Raw genomic sequence first — 16,765 nt, forward strand, 5'->3', positions numbered from 1 at the left:
CTGTACAGCTGAAACCCTGTAGCAATATTTGTTCCTCATATTTAAAGAAATGTATCTTTATCAAGCTTTCACAATGGCTGCATCTTGCTAATGTAAAGAATCTTCACTCTTGTTAAGGCTAGATGATTATAATTAAAAGATAAATGTACTGTTAGAAGGTTCTACGCCACACTCTATGAGAATTTAACTGAAAGACATACATTATACCTGTATGTGAATTATAATGGCTTCTCAGCAGGGAACGCAGAATCACTTACAGTACGTAAACATTTAAAGAGGAAAATGCTAACACACTGAAAGAGTTTAACATCAGTAGCGATTTATCAAATGAAGAAGTTTCATAAAGTCCACTCTCTGGGAGAACATTCACCATTAGACAAAAGCCTGGCATCCTTGATAGTCTGAAGTTCAATCAATTTGAAAACCAAAACCATTCAATGAGATAAACAAGATTTTAAGAAAACCATCATCTTCTTTCTCAGGTAAACGCCAGAATTAAAATCATAATTATTAAAATAATCCAACCAGGTCGCTTTACAGGCAAATTTACACACTGTCTCTTTAAAACACAGCATGCCCAAAAGCCTTTTGGGTTTGGAATGTAGCACTGCACCAAGTATTTCACAAAGCCTCTAAATATCACAAGAAGCTTTTTTTAGAGAGAAAAAAAAAATAAAATTCCAGCTGACTGAGACTGTTCTAGCAGGAGTGCCTCAGCTTAGCTCCCAGACCTGGAATTCCAGATAAACAACAGAGGACAGCAAACAGACTTTTTTTTTGATTTTTTTTTTTTTTTAACACGTCCTTTTGTAATGCAGCTACAAGATGGCTGATGAGCTTAGGGACAAAGAGAGTGAGAGTGCAAGTGCCATCAGGGTGAGCTGTGTGCTTAGATAGGAGCTGGTAGGAAGAGCCAGGGAATTCTCCGCGGATATGTGACTGGTGGACACTCCCGCTGTGTTGTCCTTCCCCAGAGCGTTCTGCAAGACACAACACCTTCCTTGGTCACCAGCACAACATTTCCATTGCAAAGCATTTAAGTTCTACTTCATGAAATCCATCTTTTGTTTGCCCATGTCCCACCCTCCACGGATACCTACGCATCAATCTCATAAATTGAATGATAAAAAGGGCATTAAAACAGACGTCACAATGACAGCATTGTGAAATTATTTAACACCAGTACTGCACACTTAAAAAAAGAGAAGAGTATTAAAAAATTATTACTTTATCAATGCTTCCATGTGTAAAGTATGGGGGGTTTTTTTAGGGATTTGTGTTTGTCATGCCAGTTTATTTTATAACAGCAAAAACAAGACCCCTAGAGAAACTGCACCTTCTGAACAGCCAACAGAACAAATCTGTATGACAAATTATTTCTGCATAACAATTAAATAACATTTAATCCATGGATGCAGATTATTAAATAAGTATCCTTGCTAGGTGCAATGGTGTTTACTGTGGGATCTGCCTAAACATGTACCATACAGGTACTGAAATATCAAATCAGCAGAGAACACTTTGAGCCCAGCTCTGAACTTCTGAGATCATTCTTTAATGCATTACAATATCCAAACATAAAAAAAAACCTGACAAAACTTGACAGACTTGGAATGTCTTTTCTTATGGGGAGGTGCCTGTGCTGTGAAATATCCAAGATCCACACTTACCTCATTAAGACAGAGCTCTGTATCTACAGATTCATTGGATTTTCGCTTCTTCTGTGCCTATGAAAAAATACAAATTTTATTCCCTGTACAATTTATACCTCCAGCAGCACAAAGCACTTAGATAAATTTGCATCAGTTGTCATAATCCTGTAATTTTGACAGCAATTTGCACATTATTAGCAAATAAACTCCAAATGTAACTGCATGTTTTCCAATAACATTCACATTCTCATTTGAATTTACAGCAAAATTTCCAACAGTCAACTAAGGGTACATAGTAATTACAATGATGAGTGCCATCAGCTGCAGAAAACATGTTCTCTCTTCTATGGCCCCTTACAAATGCTGCTGGACGTTCATGAGAAGAAATGAAATATGACAGTTAATAATTACCATAATACCACTGCATATTAACAAATAATCTATGATATACCTCAGTTTTAGGAAAATACACAACACAGGAGTATTTTATCCTTAATGATTCTTGCAATTTCCCCAAATATTATGATAAAATATAAATATTCTTTTAATATATGTCATGGTTGCCAGAGAATCTCTTCCACAAAGCTGCAAAGGGAACACTGACTAAAGCAAGAAGCATTTCAGGTGACATCATCCAGAATGGAAGCAGCAGCCTGCACTCTGTCCAGAAGCAGGAGGTGTTTAATATTTCCACTCCTCAAGTGAACAAGTCTGGGTGTTTTCTGCTTTTCTACAAGGGCAGCACTAATCCCCACGGTGTGGAAGGTGCTCTCAATAAACAATGCTGTGGCTGACTTGAGCACTTCAGCGATTCTCAGAATCAGTTCTTTCTTTGTTCATGTAACTGAGCTGAAGTAAATCAGTTCTTGTAAGAGAACTTTTGGGTTTACAGAACTACTGACTGCACTGGGCACATCTGGTGCTTCCACCAGAAGTTTTGTCGGACCTGCAACTTATTTCCTACAAAAAACCAAATATCTGAATCTCAGAGTGCTGCTTTCATTTCACACTGCAGAATCTCACTGGTTTAGGCAGTGATGGCCTGGACTAAAGCAGATGTGAGGAAGTGCTGAGCTGTCTGATTTTATGCCCCCAAAAATTTAGTTCCACATACTGCTATGTTATTTCATATCTGAGAGCCACAGGTTCTGCCAATGGATATAAAATAGTCTTTGACCTAATTACTGATTTTAGAATTCAAATGAAGGAACTGAACCTCTTATTAGGGAACACATTAAACACTTTTGATAATTCATGAACACATTACAGACAACTGAAAAAGTAAAACAGCTGGGATTTAAGAGAAAGACAGCTCAGCAATAGTAATAATACACAATGAATATATGTTGATAGTTTTTGTATATATGACAAAATAATAGCTCAATTTATTAATAAACACCCTCTGTAAAATTTCCTTCTTACATGCCCTCTCTACTAATTAGCACCATTAAAGTGGTTATGGTAAGCATAAATTTACCTGTCTAAATGGAAAAAGAAATGCCTAGAAGTAAATTTACAACAGAAAGAAGCATCACAGTGAAGCCTTCGTGCCATTTTGTAGTGTATAGGAAACTTCTTTTAAAGGCAGCTTGGTATCTGTCAACTGCCAAATGGCTGGCTCCAAGGAGACAGGTAAAGAAGGATAAACTAGATTTAAATCCTGATTTTCTTATGTCCATAACACCCATACTACCTTGAATTGGAATGTGAGGCTTCAGATAAAGCCTCTGGATCAGAGGTTCAGATCCTGAAGGTGTAGGCAGTAAGGCTCACACAACCCTCCTCTTATTTCTCAGTTTGTCACTTATTGCTAACTTTCCCATTCCCACACTGTTTGTTTGTTTGAAACTCTGCTTTGCTGCTTACACCTGCTGTGGATTGATAGCACTGTGCTAACTACAGGTCTACACATGGCAGTAGGTCTCAACACCAAAGTCAGAATTTATATGCCTTTTGTACTGTGCCTATCAAATGAGTAAAGAGAAAACATCATTATTTTGCCAATATGCAGTGAAGTCTTCCTTTACTCCATTCAGCCTGAAAACAATAAAGTGCAGCAGCTAAAACATATCTACCTTTGAGAACACTATTTTAAGGGTAAAATCAACAGCTAGAAAAAAAAAATCACCATATAAAAAACCCCTTTTCAATCATTCTGATAAACATTGTCTGGTTTTCATTTGGAAGGAGATACTTCTCTGCATCCATATACTTATTGTAGACATTGTAACATCAACACTTATTCACATGCATCCTCTATTAAAACGTCCTCCTCTCTTAGCAATGAAAAGCAATTTTAATAATCAGGCAGGCTTTTCCCTTATCAAAACAGAAAGGACAGTATCTTCTATTTAAAAATACAACAAAAATGCAACCTTTTATTGGGAAGAAGGCAAACAGAAAGAAAAAACTGTCATTCTGAGGATGAGATGAGACATTATATGCCAAGTTTCAAATTGGAAGAGTACATTTTTAGTGTTGAGTTATAAACCTGTGAGAATAGGTTATAATGGAAATACTGGCATAGGCTGCACTACTGGAATACAACAGTGCACCACTAAATCACACAAATAATGGGATAAAACCTACATGTTGAAGAGAGTGCTTTAGTGAATGTCCTTTACTTACAACCAAAGGGGAAAATTCTTCCTGTCTTGAGCAAAAATAGCTTCACACCTAGCAGAAATCTTTCTTTGTGCTACAGTGAGTGAACACCTTATCAGAGATTAAAAAAAATAATCAGAGTTTAGAGGTTATGTGGATAGCCCTGGTGGAAATAGACCCAGACTGGGAGACGTGCATTTGAATTAAAGAGGATACCCTCTGCTGTCAGATATTTACTTTCTAACATCTTCTATTATCCTAAAAATTTAAACAAGAGAAACGAGTGTCCATCACATACAGCTGCAGACAATTCTGGAATAACTGCGCCATCAGTTAATTTGGGAATTGAGAGTTGTTCATTATGCAAGATGCCAAAGATTCACTGCCAATCCCATCTCAGGTATCCAGCTTGCCTACCAAGCAGGCAAGAAGGTGTTTTCGAATGTTCTGGAAGTACCTAACTCCACAGAAGTAAGAGAGCACACACAAATGGTTAAGTTGTCTGTATTCAAAATTGTATTCTTTTGAAATTTTAATATAAAGCTGTTTATCTGGTGATGAACAGCTTTATATTAAAATAAATCTACGGGGACTCTATCATTAAATAAAAAACAAGCAGGGCTGGGCTGATAAAAATAATTATTTCAAAAAAACAGCAAAGGAAAATCAGCTTAAAATAAGTGGCTAACAAAGATGTATGAGTTCTTTTCTACTGAGGAAAAATAGCATTTTCTAATGACTTACTTAATGACACACTGAGCTGTGACATATCTCAGTCTGTAAAACATAGTTACATAAATGGGCTGACACTTACTCCAGCTTTGCAGGGAATTGTAATTCATTAATGTGAGCTACTCTGGCAAAGCTGTGTCCATGCAGCCAACAGGCTTGACCTCACTTAAGCTTTTACATTTTCTAAAAATGAGTACCTCCTTTCCCAGAGGATCTCCTCAGTGTAGCAGCTCATCTTAAGCAATAGATGGTATTTAGAGATAATTGTATTTAAAGCACCTCCTGATGAGATTCAGGACAGTGTCTGCTAGTCACATACAAGCCTTGTTTTGGCCTCAAAACCCTTAGCTTTCAATATGAGAACAAAAATATTGGACTTGGTTGGGGCTGGTAGAGTAACCAACAGCATGCCCAGAAAAAAAAAAATCTCATTATGAGAAGCAAGATTTTACTTCTGTCTTTCCTAGAGAGTTAAATCAGGATCGGCAGATGAGCTGGTGGTTTTCTGAAAAGAAAAATAAATATTGCTTACAGAGATGTTTCTCCTTCAGAAGACTCTGTGGACCTCCATGTTTCCTTCTGATCCTAGATGAGTTTAACTGTATGTCTCTAATTAGCCTTCTCTTGCCCTGCACCTAATAATTATCATAAGATCCTCCTAAAACAACTCCCTGCTTTCCATCCCCCAAATCCCTCTGGATCCATCCTCTGCAGACACTACAGCCCGGAATTTATGCCCAGAAATGCAATCTTGCAATTATGCATCCAGCTTTTGCAAATCCCAGCACTGCATGGTTAATAAAAGCATTAAACACTGCAGCAGTGTCTCACCAGGAGTCAGCACACACACTCAGGGCTTGTCACCCAGCTGTATTTCTGTATGTCCACTACAGCATCAATTCTGTTACTCAAAGCAAGGCAAAGTTCTGACTGGGGATGTCTCCATTTGGAGGTGAGCTTTCATGGGAGGGAGGGAAGGAGAAGGATGCAAAGGGAGCTGAATGCATTGCTCTGAATGCAAACAGGCACAGAGTGAGCACCCAATGGAGGTGAGCTTTCATGGAGGGAGGGAAGGGAAAGAGAAGGATGCAAAGGCAGCTGAATGCATTGCTCTGAATGCAAACAGGCACAAATTCAGAACCCAGCCCCTTTCTTTAACTACCCACTTTGGGCTTTATGAGCTTTATGGAACATATTGCTTGGACAGGGAGGGACAACAGAAGCATCATTAGGACAGATATCTGCTAAGCAGGCTGTTTATACAGCTGATTTTAATGAGTGAGCCCTTGTCCTCTCCTGAGATCCTGGTTTGTTATGCCCACATTAACAAGCCTTTCTGAAGAAGAGAGACAAATCTCCCAGAATGCATCCTTCAAATGACCACACTTCTAAAGTACCTATAATAAATGAGAGTGTTTGTTCTTTTTGTTCTCCTCCTGTGTTGATTAGAGAGATTTACTATGCAACTAACCTGCTTTCCCCAACAGCAGGACACAAACAATAAGCAGAGAAGTATACAGACTGTAAAAATGCAATCAGTTTAACTCTTCTGTGCTCACTAAGTGGATGGTGAATCTATCACAAGTGACAACAGTATTTTCTTATTAGCACAGGAGTACTCTGCCACACTGGGGTATAATTACTTTCAACAGGAAAGATAAGAATAGTGTGGGTCAGAGAGGCTACTGAAATAAGGATCCAATTCAGCACAGGGTAATTCTGAAACCCATACCATCCAGCCAGAGTGCAGAGCTATTTAAGCTATAAAAACAAGCAGCTCTGCACTGTCCTATAACAAAGCAGCCAGATCTTTTTTTCTGCTTTGTTTTGTTGGTTTTTTTTCCTCTCTGCTGAATCAACCCTCAAGACACAAGCTCGGGGCATGAAATTATCAGTTGTCATTCTGCATAAAAGCACTACAGTTCTGTCATGACACTTTGTGGAGAGAAGAAAGTATCTTCTGGAAAAAAAACATCATGAAGACATTACTGGCAATATACTCCAGAGCTACACAGATAACACCCAGCACAGAAAGAAGCAAATCACAAGATTTTCAGCTGAGACACATTAAATAAAGTAAACCAAGCATCCCCTGGTGCCCAAATATGCACTGGGGAAAAACACACTGAGGGGATTTTTACAGCATTCCCCTTATCCCTCAACATTAATAAATTCTTGCTGGATTTGAGGACTTAAACATGAGGAACGAGAAACAGAGAGCAACCTTAAAGCAGGGCAGTTTGTTTTCTGGCCAGGAAAGAGAAGGTGCACAGGAATCCTCTGGAAGAGGGGCTGGAACAGAGGCAGGTCCTTGTTGTGCTAAAGGCAGCTTGGCAGCTCTGCAGTCACCAGGGAGGGAGAATCCCCAGTCCCTTTGGACAGGGGCAGGTGGGCTGGGAACAGCATCTCCTCCCCAGACTGCAGAGGAACAACTCAGATCTGCTCTGGTCTGACACTGCAGACACTTGGGGCTACTGACAGATGCAGATGGATACACACACAGCAGCAGACACCACTTCAGAAATCTAAGAAATGGGCAGAAGAGTTGGTAAAGACTGATATAGATAGAGGGAACACTCCCTCAACTTCTTCGATTTGCAAATTGTCAGAAAATTTGATTGAAGGGCTAAGAATTGGAAGTAATCCTCCCAAAATGGGAGGCTGAAAAGAGTGTGGAAGGAAGGCAAGATGACCTCTATGATATTAATTATTGCTAGACCATTCCCAGATCCTTATGTTAATAAACATGAGACCTCATTAAGCTCCATCTCTCACTGCACTTATTTGGCTGGGATAACATGGCACAAAAATTGCCTAACAGCAATCTTAAAGGTTTTATAAAAAACAGATCCTATCAGAAACACCAAACTGATCAAACAGCTTACAAGGACCAGACATGGAGATCTTCAAATATTTATTTCAAGCAATTAGTTTCCCAGTGAGCACAGCACAAAATATGACATCCAGCCAAGACAACTGAGCTGACTTACCTTTCATGGCAGTACAGTAACTTGCTAACAATTTTGTTTTCGTGTTCAGTTATTCATTTAGCTGAGTAAAATGAATTTCTATAGTCCCAGATCCTTCCTTCCTATTTTTAGGGGATATTATGCAATTCTCCTAATATGGTCTTTTTATGGATTTGCTGCAAGCAAATATTTTTGCATTAAGAAAGGCAGAGGAGGAAACAGAATACTAAAAAGCAGAGACTGAGTAAGTTTTATTAGGTTAATATCTCAACATCTAGGGCTGCCTAGGTTGTTGGGTTTTTTCTCTAGTTATAAAACTAAACATCCATGTAATCCAAAGTTGAGTTGTTTTGGATTTTATTACTAAAATGCATTTCTCCATTGAGTGATTCACCACAGAGATCAACATAGTGCCATGGACAGCAGGTACAGGTAGCATCTGGCTGCTGCAGCTAAAGAAAAAGAGCAGGAACATAAAGCCATTGCAGTCCCAGTTAAGAGAGGAGAATTTTGAGGGAAGGTAAGTAATTGAAGCAAAGAGATCCCACAGCACTTCTCCAGCCTGAAGCGTGTGGCCCCACGTGTCTGAATACCAGAAAAAAGTTGTTCAGCTTGGCAGCAGGTGAAGCTGCTGCCTCCTGGATTAGCCATGGTGCCCTGGAGAGTGGTGGGAGCAGCCCTGAGCGGCTGCCAGCCAGGGCTACTGCAGGACCACAGCAGCTCAGCCCTCTGGAGCACCCCTGCCCTCTGCTAGGAGCCTTGGAAAGGGGCACCAAACCCATGCAGGGCTTCTGCAGGGCAGCAACACCTCCAGATGAGCCCGGGCAGGCAGCATTCCCTGTGCCTGCTGCTCACTGGAGAGCTCCCTCTCTGCAGTCACACACCAGCACAGGGTGCAGCCAGGACTCTGCTGAGGGAGCCTCCAGCCAAATCAGAGCTGCAGGAGGGCTCAGGAGGCTCCAGCTGGGAGCTGTGGGAGGTGAAGGGATGGAGCAAACAAGGTCAGGCACTGCCCGTGTGCCCCAGCAGCAGGGCTGCTGCTCTGGGGCTCTGCAGCTGGAAGGGAAGATCAGGCAAGCTTGCCTGAACACCAGGCTGAGCCCCAGCACGACAGGAGGAAGCTTTCCCTTCGTGCCATGCCAACCTCGAGCAGCCAGCATTGCTGCTGCTTTCATGAGCACTGCCCTCACTCATGAATTTTAAAAGGGAAGGCCAGGGAACGACCACGAGCATCTGCTTTTTGTTCAGTGCCTCAAAATGTTCAGGACTTTCTGTTAACAATACGTGTGTGCACGTGTGCATTGTGAGCACTGGCATGGTTACACAGAGACAAAAAACGCAGAAAGCCTTAAAAGGGTGAAAACACTTCAGGTAAAAAGTGACTCTTCCTGCAATTACAGAGAGGCAAAGGCTACAATAAAGTAACAGTGAGGTAGAATCACGCAAAAAGGGAAAGAAACCAGTTATCTGAGCATCTACCTATGCCCTCCTGTTTAGTTTGCACATTTCAAGCCCAACATATTAATTCCCAGAGTTGTGTGGTGGAGTACCCAAGTCCCTCTAAATCATGGCATGATTCAGAGGGTAGTTCTTTTCTTTTAAAATAATCCACTCCTGAACAGCTGTGATTTGGATTCATTAGCGAATTTCTCATTTTTGGCACAATCTGCTCTCCAGAAGTGCCACTGAAATAAAAAATTCAAGCATTCAGTCCCTTCTCTAATCCTCTAGCTGAATTTTGCAGGTGCACAGATGCAACCTTAGAACTGGCAGGGCTGGAATTGTGGTGAACTGCAGTACTTGTCTCAGTTCCTTTCTAGCACTGACAATACCATTTAGAATAAAAATATAGAAAACTTTTTTTTTAAATAGTGGAATCAAATCTAGCAAGGTGAGTGTTTAAAAAAAAACCCCACATTATGGTGTATTGTGGCTTTGATAGGCAGCTATTCCTCAAGAATTTAGCTAGAACCACACACAAAATGTGAAAATTTTCACCCAAATAATTAATGTTTTAGATCTTTTTTAATATGAAATGTAAGACAACTTCAACCTCAAGCATAGCTGCTAGCAATGTCTATGACAACCTATTTTTATTTTCATTAGAATAAAAGCCTTTAGAAGTGTGTAGAAAGGTGTTCAAATTCACTACTATCATTCCTGTTTAATAATTCTGGAGGCATTTTAATTTCTAAAAAAAAAAAAAAAGTGAGTTAGTATCATACAATTTGGATTACTGGCATTTTATTTTCTCAGACAAGCATATTTTTCAACAAATTTAAGTCATGACTGCAAAAAAAATCCAATTGGTCTCATTCACAGATCTCCATTAGCTAAACTAGACCTTGGTTTGTCCTGTCAGCTTCCTAAATGTTATTAAAAGGCCCCTGCAAAATGGATCTTAAAACTCAATACTTGTGAAAGACTTTGATGTAGCATACAACATTCATTCTCCCCTTGCTGAAGTCAGTGAGGGAAAGAAAAATCACCCCTTCTCAGAAATACTATCAGTGAAACCCTGACAGTAATTCTCTTTAATAGGTTATCCTACAGTGGACCATACTTTAATGGATGGTATTAGAGTGGCCTTCCTCATATCCCTGATTTACACATGAATGATGCTCTCACAAACAGCCACGCTGTAATTAATGAAGCTATTCAAAAAAGCACAGAAACTCTTGTAAGAGATCTCTGCAGAATCATGGCATTATTTGAAAGGTGCCTTATTTTTACTGCCTTGATCCCACCACACTAACAGGAATTTCACCACTTGCCAGGCAGTGGAGAAATTTGATTTCCAACTGGAAATCAAAAGCAACTTCCTAATATCATCTGCATATATGGCCTGACATTTGAGAAGTAAGAAGGATAGAGGATTTTTTTTCCATCACTAAAAAAAATTCTTATACACAAAAAACTACTGTGAATGTCAGATGTTTAACAATTATAACCCACTAAAACAAAACTGTGCCTATAATAACCAGATTATGCAAATAATTACCAGATTATGCAAAACTGTATTCACAGGATCTAATCCTTCTTTGTTTCATCCCACAAGCTCTTCACAGAAGGACAGAAGGCTCAAATTTATGTTTACATTTAAAAAGCTGGAAAATAAAAACAGATGAATGCTAATAATGTCAGTAATGCAGATCAACATCACTTTGGGTATATTTTGAAATGTTTCCATGCTAAACTGGAAGTAGCTTTAGAAGTTTAGTTGAGACTAGTCTGCCTACTTTTTGAAGAATTATATTCTGATAGACTGGACAGTTCAGGGGATTATTAATGAGACATACCGACCTAAATGCCAAGGTAGGTTGTTTAATCTAGCTCAGGTCAACACAACTGTTCTGTTGTAGTATTGAAATGAGGAGGTGGTTCTGAAGCACTTTTTCTCTAAACAGGACAGGTTCAATGCACACAAGTGACACTAATTTGCACCTCAGGCAGTGCAAACCTCATCAGAGACTGGGGAATTAATGGGGTATAGGTTTATAACGTTGCAAAGCATGTAGGATGTTTCCCTATGCCCTCCATTTCCTTTTCTGTGAGATGAGCTGCTGTGTCAAAAAGGGACAGTCCAACCCTAACCTCAGATTTTTCTAAATCTACTGCAAACACTACAAGAAAAATCTTGAAGGTGCCTTGTGCTACCAAATTTTAATATCCTTTGGTGGAAGTCAAGAGAGAGAGATTACAAGATTTCACCTAGAAAAAACATCTTCGGAGTGCTATCTGAAGAGAATCTTGATTGATGATGGTTGGCAGCAAATATTTCCCTGAGTGCATAATGGTTTTATTAATAGTTCTGGACTGAACTGAAGCAAGTAGAAAACAGACCAAGTGAGGGGTGTTTTTTTGTAATCTACCTACTCAGATGCATCCAATGTCTCACTAGCATCAGCTTTGTCTTCCTAGCAAGTTTAAGTGTCAATACATTGCCATTAAGTATCTAGAGAGGAAGCATTAAGAAAAAATACAACTGTGTGTGTGCCAACCATAGCAGCAGTCTGGCTTCTTGTGGTACTCCTACCTACAGATCAGAGGGTGGAAAGTCACAGGATGACAGCACTGCTAGGAATGAGGGATGGGTGTGATGCAGACAGAACCTACTCTATATTAACATTTGCTGTTGTATCTGGACACCAGTGCTGATACTGCACTACTGAGCTGTCCCAGTCAGGAGTGAATGAAATGGGCTGTGATGCCTTGTTCAGTGGCCAAGAGAGGCCAAGCCCCTCTAGTGACTGAGAGCAGCACCCTCAGAAGGGACCTGGGACATCACTGTGCTGCTCCCACTCAGTGACTGCAGGAGATGCCACTGCTGGGATGCTGAGCACAGCTGAATGGAGCTGCTCTCCAGCAGGCTCTGCACTGAACAAGGGCAGCAGATGATGAGCAGGGGCCTGCAGAGCACAAACGAGCAGATGTGTCTCGCTGGCATGGAGATGATGTGGAGCTGAGGCTTTGCCATTTGCTCTCTTTAAAAGTCCACAGAACAGCAGAGTCCAGTCCCCTGTTACAGGGACAAAAGACAGCCCAACTGGCATTTTAGGGGCTGCCCCTGTGACATGGACCCAGTTCAGCTCCCAGGGAGCCTCTCTCTCTCACTGAGGGCACTCACAAAGAGCTGCACTGATGCTAAATATAACATGAGCCACCAGCCTGAAGGTGAAAAGACTCTGCCTAATTAATTATTCCTAAGTATTCTCATTAAGCTGTTCTCTGGGTATAGACAGACTGTGTTTTTGATCTAAACCTGTCTAGTTGTGCCTGTAACAATCTGAATTTCTTCTGTGCATATATCCATGACTGAGTCCTTAGGAATAATCAGGAAATCTTAATCAAAACTAACACGGGCTGGGTGAACTCCTGATGAGAGCAGGATTCTGCAAACAGTTGCAGGAATTTCTCAAAGTTCAAAATCAATATGAAAAAAGGGATAATTATTTTCCACTGCATTTGCATTTGGATTCTGAAACTGTATACAAGCAGCTAGGTTCCTGCAGGAACAGACCCTTAAATTCATTCTGAGAACCAGACAATGGCAGTGCATATGTGACTGAGGTGTGCAAAACAGTACTCCAACACAGAAATCACTACAGACCAGGCAAGATACATGCAACTATTAATGCACTACTTTTCCTTCCTTTTACAAAAGGTAAGCCTTTGTAAAAACCAAACTGAACACTATTCATCAGAACATTTCTGATCAAACCACCCTTTTTACATTTGTGCAGGCACAAATTTAGGAATGGGTTTTCACATATTCTTGTAACCACTTTGCTTTTCTCTGTGCACACCTGATTTATATGCCCATTTATCCAACCCTCTGCACAAACTAGGTACTTAGGGCTGCAGGTAGCTTTTTAGAGCCTGCCTGGTACATGCCTTACCTGCCACACACATAAAAAATTCAAATGCACACATTTCAAATCTGAGGATGAATTCAGAACATCCAAATGTTTAGGGTCATGTGGCAATGTGTAACTTGCCTTGAGTCAGAGGTTTCTTGAGGCTTCTGAAAATGTCAGTCTGGAACACTATAGCACCATGTAATGCAGTACTTAATAAATTACTGCCTGAATACCTAATTCTGTTTTAAGAAAGACATGAGGGAGGATAATCCTATAATTCTTTAGGAAACATGCTGAGTGAACGTATGAAAACCATTCTGTGTTATGCACATCAGTCTGTTTACCCGTGACTCATAAAAAGAGCTACACACAGAGGAGGGCTTAACCTGAGGTGGGATTATCAGGCCAAGTTCACTGATTGGGAACAGGATTTGGTGTGAAACAGGCAGGCTCTCCTCCAAAGTACTGACTAAAATAAACATTTTTAACTCCTATTGATTTTGACAGCAAGGAGCTGAAATGGGTGACAGTGTCTCATGTTCTGGAACTCAACAGCAAACTGAAAAATGCTGTAGAGTAGATGGTTTGATGCAACATAAAGATCTATTATCCAGGTAAGACAGCTGATTAGGAGTCATGGGCATAAAAAGTATGAGATAAAGGGTGAGATTTATTCCCAGTATTTTATTACTAATGTACAGTGAAGACTGTAAGTAAAATAAGTAGAAAGGGTAAAAGCTGAACAAAAATTTCTCTTCAGCTGTTTTGCTGTCATTATTTTTTTTTTATTAAGAGTATAGATTAGCCAATTTTGCTAAAAGATTTTGTTTCATTTTCTGTCCTATCAACTTGGTTTGATTACTTGAAAAATTAATGAATGCCATGGAAAAGGTTCCAAATTTTAGCTCTTCAACATGGTACTATTTTTGCAGCTACGCTGTCTCTTTGGCATAGTATGGGTTAGAATGATTACTTATTATTTCACTCTAATTTCCACTGGGCTTTTCTATATTTCATTTGCTGGTGGTAACACAGAATAAAATATCCCTGAAAAATCTTCTTCATTATTCCTGAAATGATTTTGATCATATCTGCCACATGGCAACTGAGAGTCCGGGTAGTTTGTTTTTTAAGAATGTTAAGTCTCTGGGTTACACAGAAATATCAAAGAATGGTGTGCATACATGTAAGGTGTAATGGATAATTACAATGTACACTTAAGGATAATTGCAATATACACAACTGTGGAGTTATTCCCTTTTTACAAGTGTATAAACAAAAGCAGAAATTTGATTAGGTCGTGTGATTGCCTCTTTAAAATCAAATTACTTTATATGCATAAATATACTTCAGGTACTTGGGTTTGCTGTTGGCAGAGGAAGGCAATGTATCCTCCTTAATCAAGGATAAGGAAACAGGGTTGATTCACACATTTTACCCAAATCAAAATGCAGACTTACTCCAATCTCAGTTGCACCCCAGTAGAGCCACAACCCCACTGTGCCTTGCAGGGCAGCCCAGCCCAGCAGGGAGGTTACTTCAGGATTATACAGGCTCAACACCCTTCCAGCTCAGCCTGGTGCAGATTTTGGTGGGGTTTTTTTTCCTCTAAATCTGCATTTAGCCATTAAATCATGAGAGGAAGTACAGAAAAAGAAGATAAATAAATTTCATAGCAGATTAAGTCTATGAGGCAGTTGAGTGTCCAAACATCACAGAATTGATCTGCAAGAAGAATGGACAAAACAACCCAAACCACAAGGAAAGAAAACAAACAAACAAAAACCACACTAAAAGGAAAAACAACAAAACAAACCAAACAAAAACAGACAGGGAAAGGATCTAATGAAGAATAACTGCTAGCTGGAAGCGAGGTTTCAGATGTTTCAGGTGTAGATATGCCAGTGAGCACAAGACCATGAACTCCAATCGACACTTTTCTGTAGGATTAGACACAATGTCATCAACCACTTGTCCCAAAAAAGAGCACAGGTTTGCTGTGCTCTAAGAAACAGATGGAAACAACGTGCTGATCATTAAGAAGTGTCCAGTAGTGTCTGCAAGACTTCAAGAGCCACCAAGGGTGATAGTAAATGAGAATATTACAGCACAATGTGAATGTAGTTCCCATCTGTGAGCTCTTCTCTACCCACTCATTTACCCAGGAAGTCACATAAATCTCAGGGAACAACATTTTTGGGAAAAGACTCTGGGGCAGGCAGCCCCACACCCCCACTCCAGGAGTATTTCTCTCACCTCTGGGGATTCCAGGGAACCAGAGAGAAGGCAAACCCCTTGACCCTGCACCAGGACTGTGCACAACCCATCAGGTCCCTCTCCGTTAGTGAGCCTTCCCCTCCAGGGAATGAGGAGCTTGTACAACAAATTGCTGCCCTGCTCCCCTAAATTCTCACCCCCTCTGCACCATCCCCCTCCAAGGCAGAGAAGGCAGGTAATTCATGAAACTCCATGCATCTGTGACTAAAATGCTCCATTACCCAGAATTATTCAACCTCCACATGCAGAGAAGGAAGTTAATTCAGGAAACTATGCATCTGTGACTAAAATGCTCCATTACCCAGAATTATTCAACCTCCACACTGTCATTTGTCCTAAACCATCATACTGCAAAACAAAATTGTCAATACCACTTCAATAAGTGTTTAAAAGTACATTTCAATTATACAAGTCTTCTGAAATCTTTCAGCTTACCCAGGAAAGAACAATTCTTTGCAAAAATGGCAGAACTGATAAAGACTTTATTTGTTAAAATTTGATCTATTCTGGCAACTGCGGAGCTATGAAGTCTTCTGAAATCTTTCAGCTTACCTAGGAAAGAACAATTCTTTTCAAAAATGGCATAACTGATAAACTTTATTTGTTAAAATTTGATCTATTCTGGCAACTGCTGAGCTATTTTCATACCTTAGCAAGAAACAACTCTCTATTGACAACTGTATTCATTATCTCATATATTTATATCTGATAAAGTCTTTTACTTTGATTTTCCTCATGAATCTTTGTGGGTATATATTTTTGAGGATAACCTAGTGTATTAACATAGTTTATAATAGTAAAGTCTTTACTGTTTCTGAATCACTCAAATACACTATGTAGTTCTCAGAACAAACAGAGGCTATAAGGTGATAGCTGGACTGAATTTAACAGCAATTAATTGGGTTTTTAAAGCCAAGACTACCCTTTCATTATGAGTTTCTGGAATATCTAGTATGATGAGATTTTGGTATATAATAAGGACACCTTGAGAGCTATTTCTGTAAAAAAGAAAAGTATTCAAGATGTCAAGGTTTCTACTCTTGATTTCTGTTCCATTAAAAATCTGGTGGAAAAATCACTTTTGCCTACTCTTGCTTGGGAACAGGGTCAGCCTGCTGGCATAACCAGAGCTTCTTTCACTCCAGCAAGCAGAGATGGGAGCAGAGCCATA

At 39.8% G+C, this 16,765-nt stretch overlaps 1 protein-coding gene across 1 annotated transcript in view; it reads right to left on the reverse strand.

Annotated features, from left to right (window-relative positions):
- Window positions 1-750: 750 nt before the first annotated feature.
- The window catches only part of GFRA1 (GDNF family receptor alpha 1), a 131,335-nt gene continuing 115,320 nt past the window's right edge, over window positions 751-16,765 (reverse strand). Inside the window, 2 exon segments of the mRNA XM_039709403.1 lie at window positions 751-980; window positions 1,671-1,727. Of these exon segments, the coding sequence (XP_039565337.1) occupies window positions 819-980; window positions 1,671-1,727 (219 nt within the window). The 3' untranslated portion in view covers window positions 751-818.

Source organism: Passer montanus, unplaced genomic scaffold, assembly GCF_014805655.1.
Source record: "Passer montanus isolate IOZ18808 unplaced genomic scaffold, ASM1480565v1 scaffold21, whole genome shotgun sequence".
Taxonomy (NCBI): domain Eukaryota; kingdom Metazoa; phylum Chordata; class Aves; order Passeriformes; family Passeridae; genus Passer; species Passer montanus.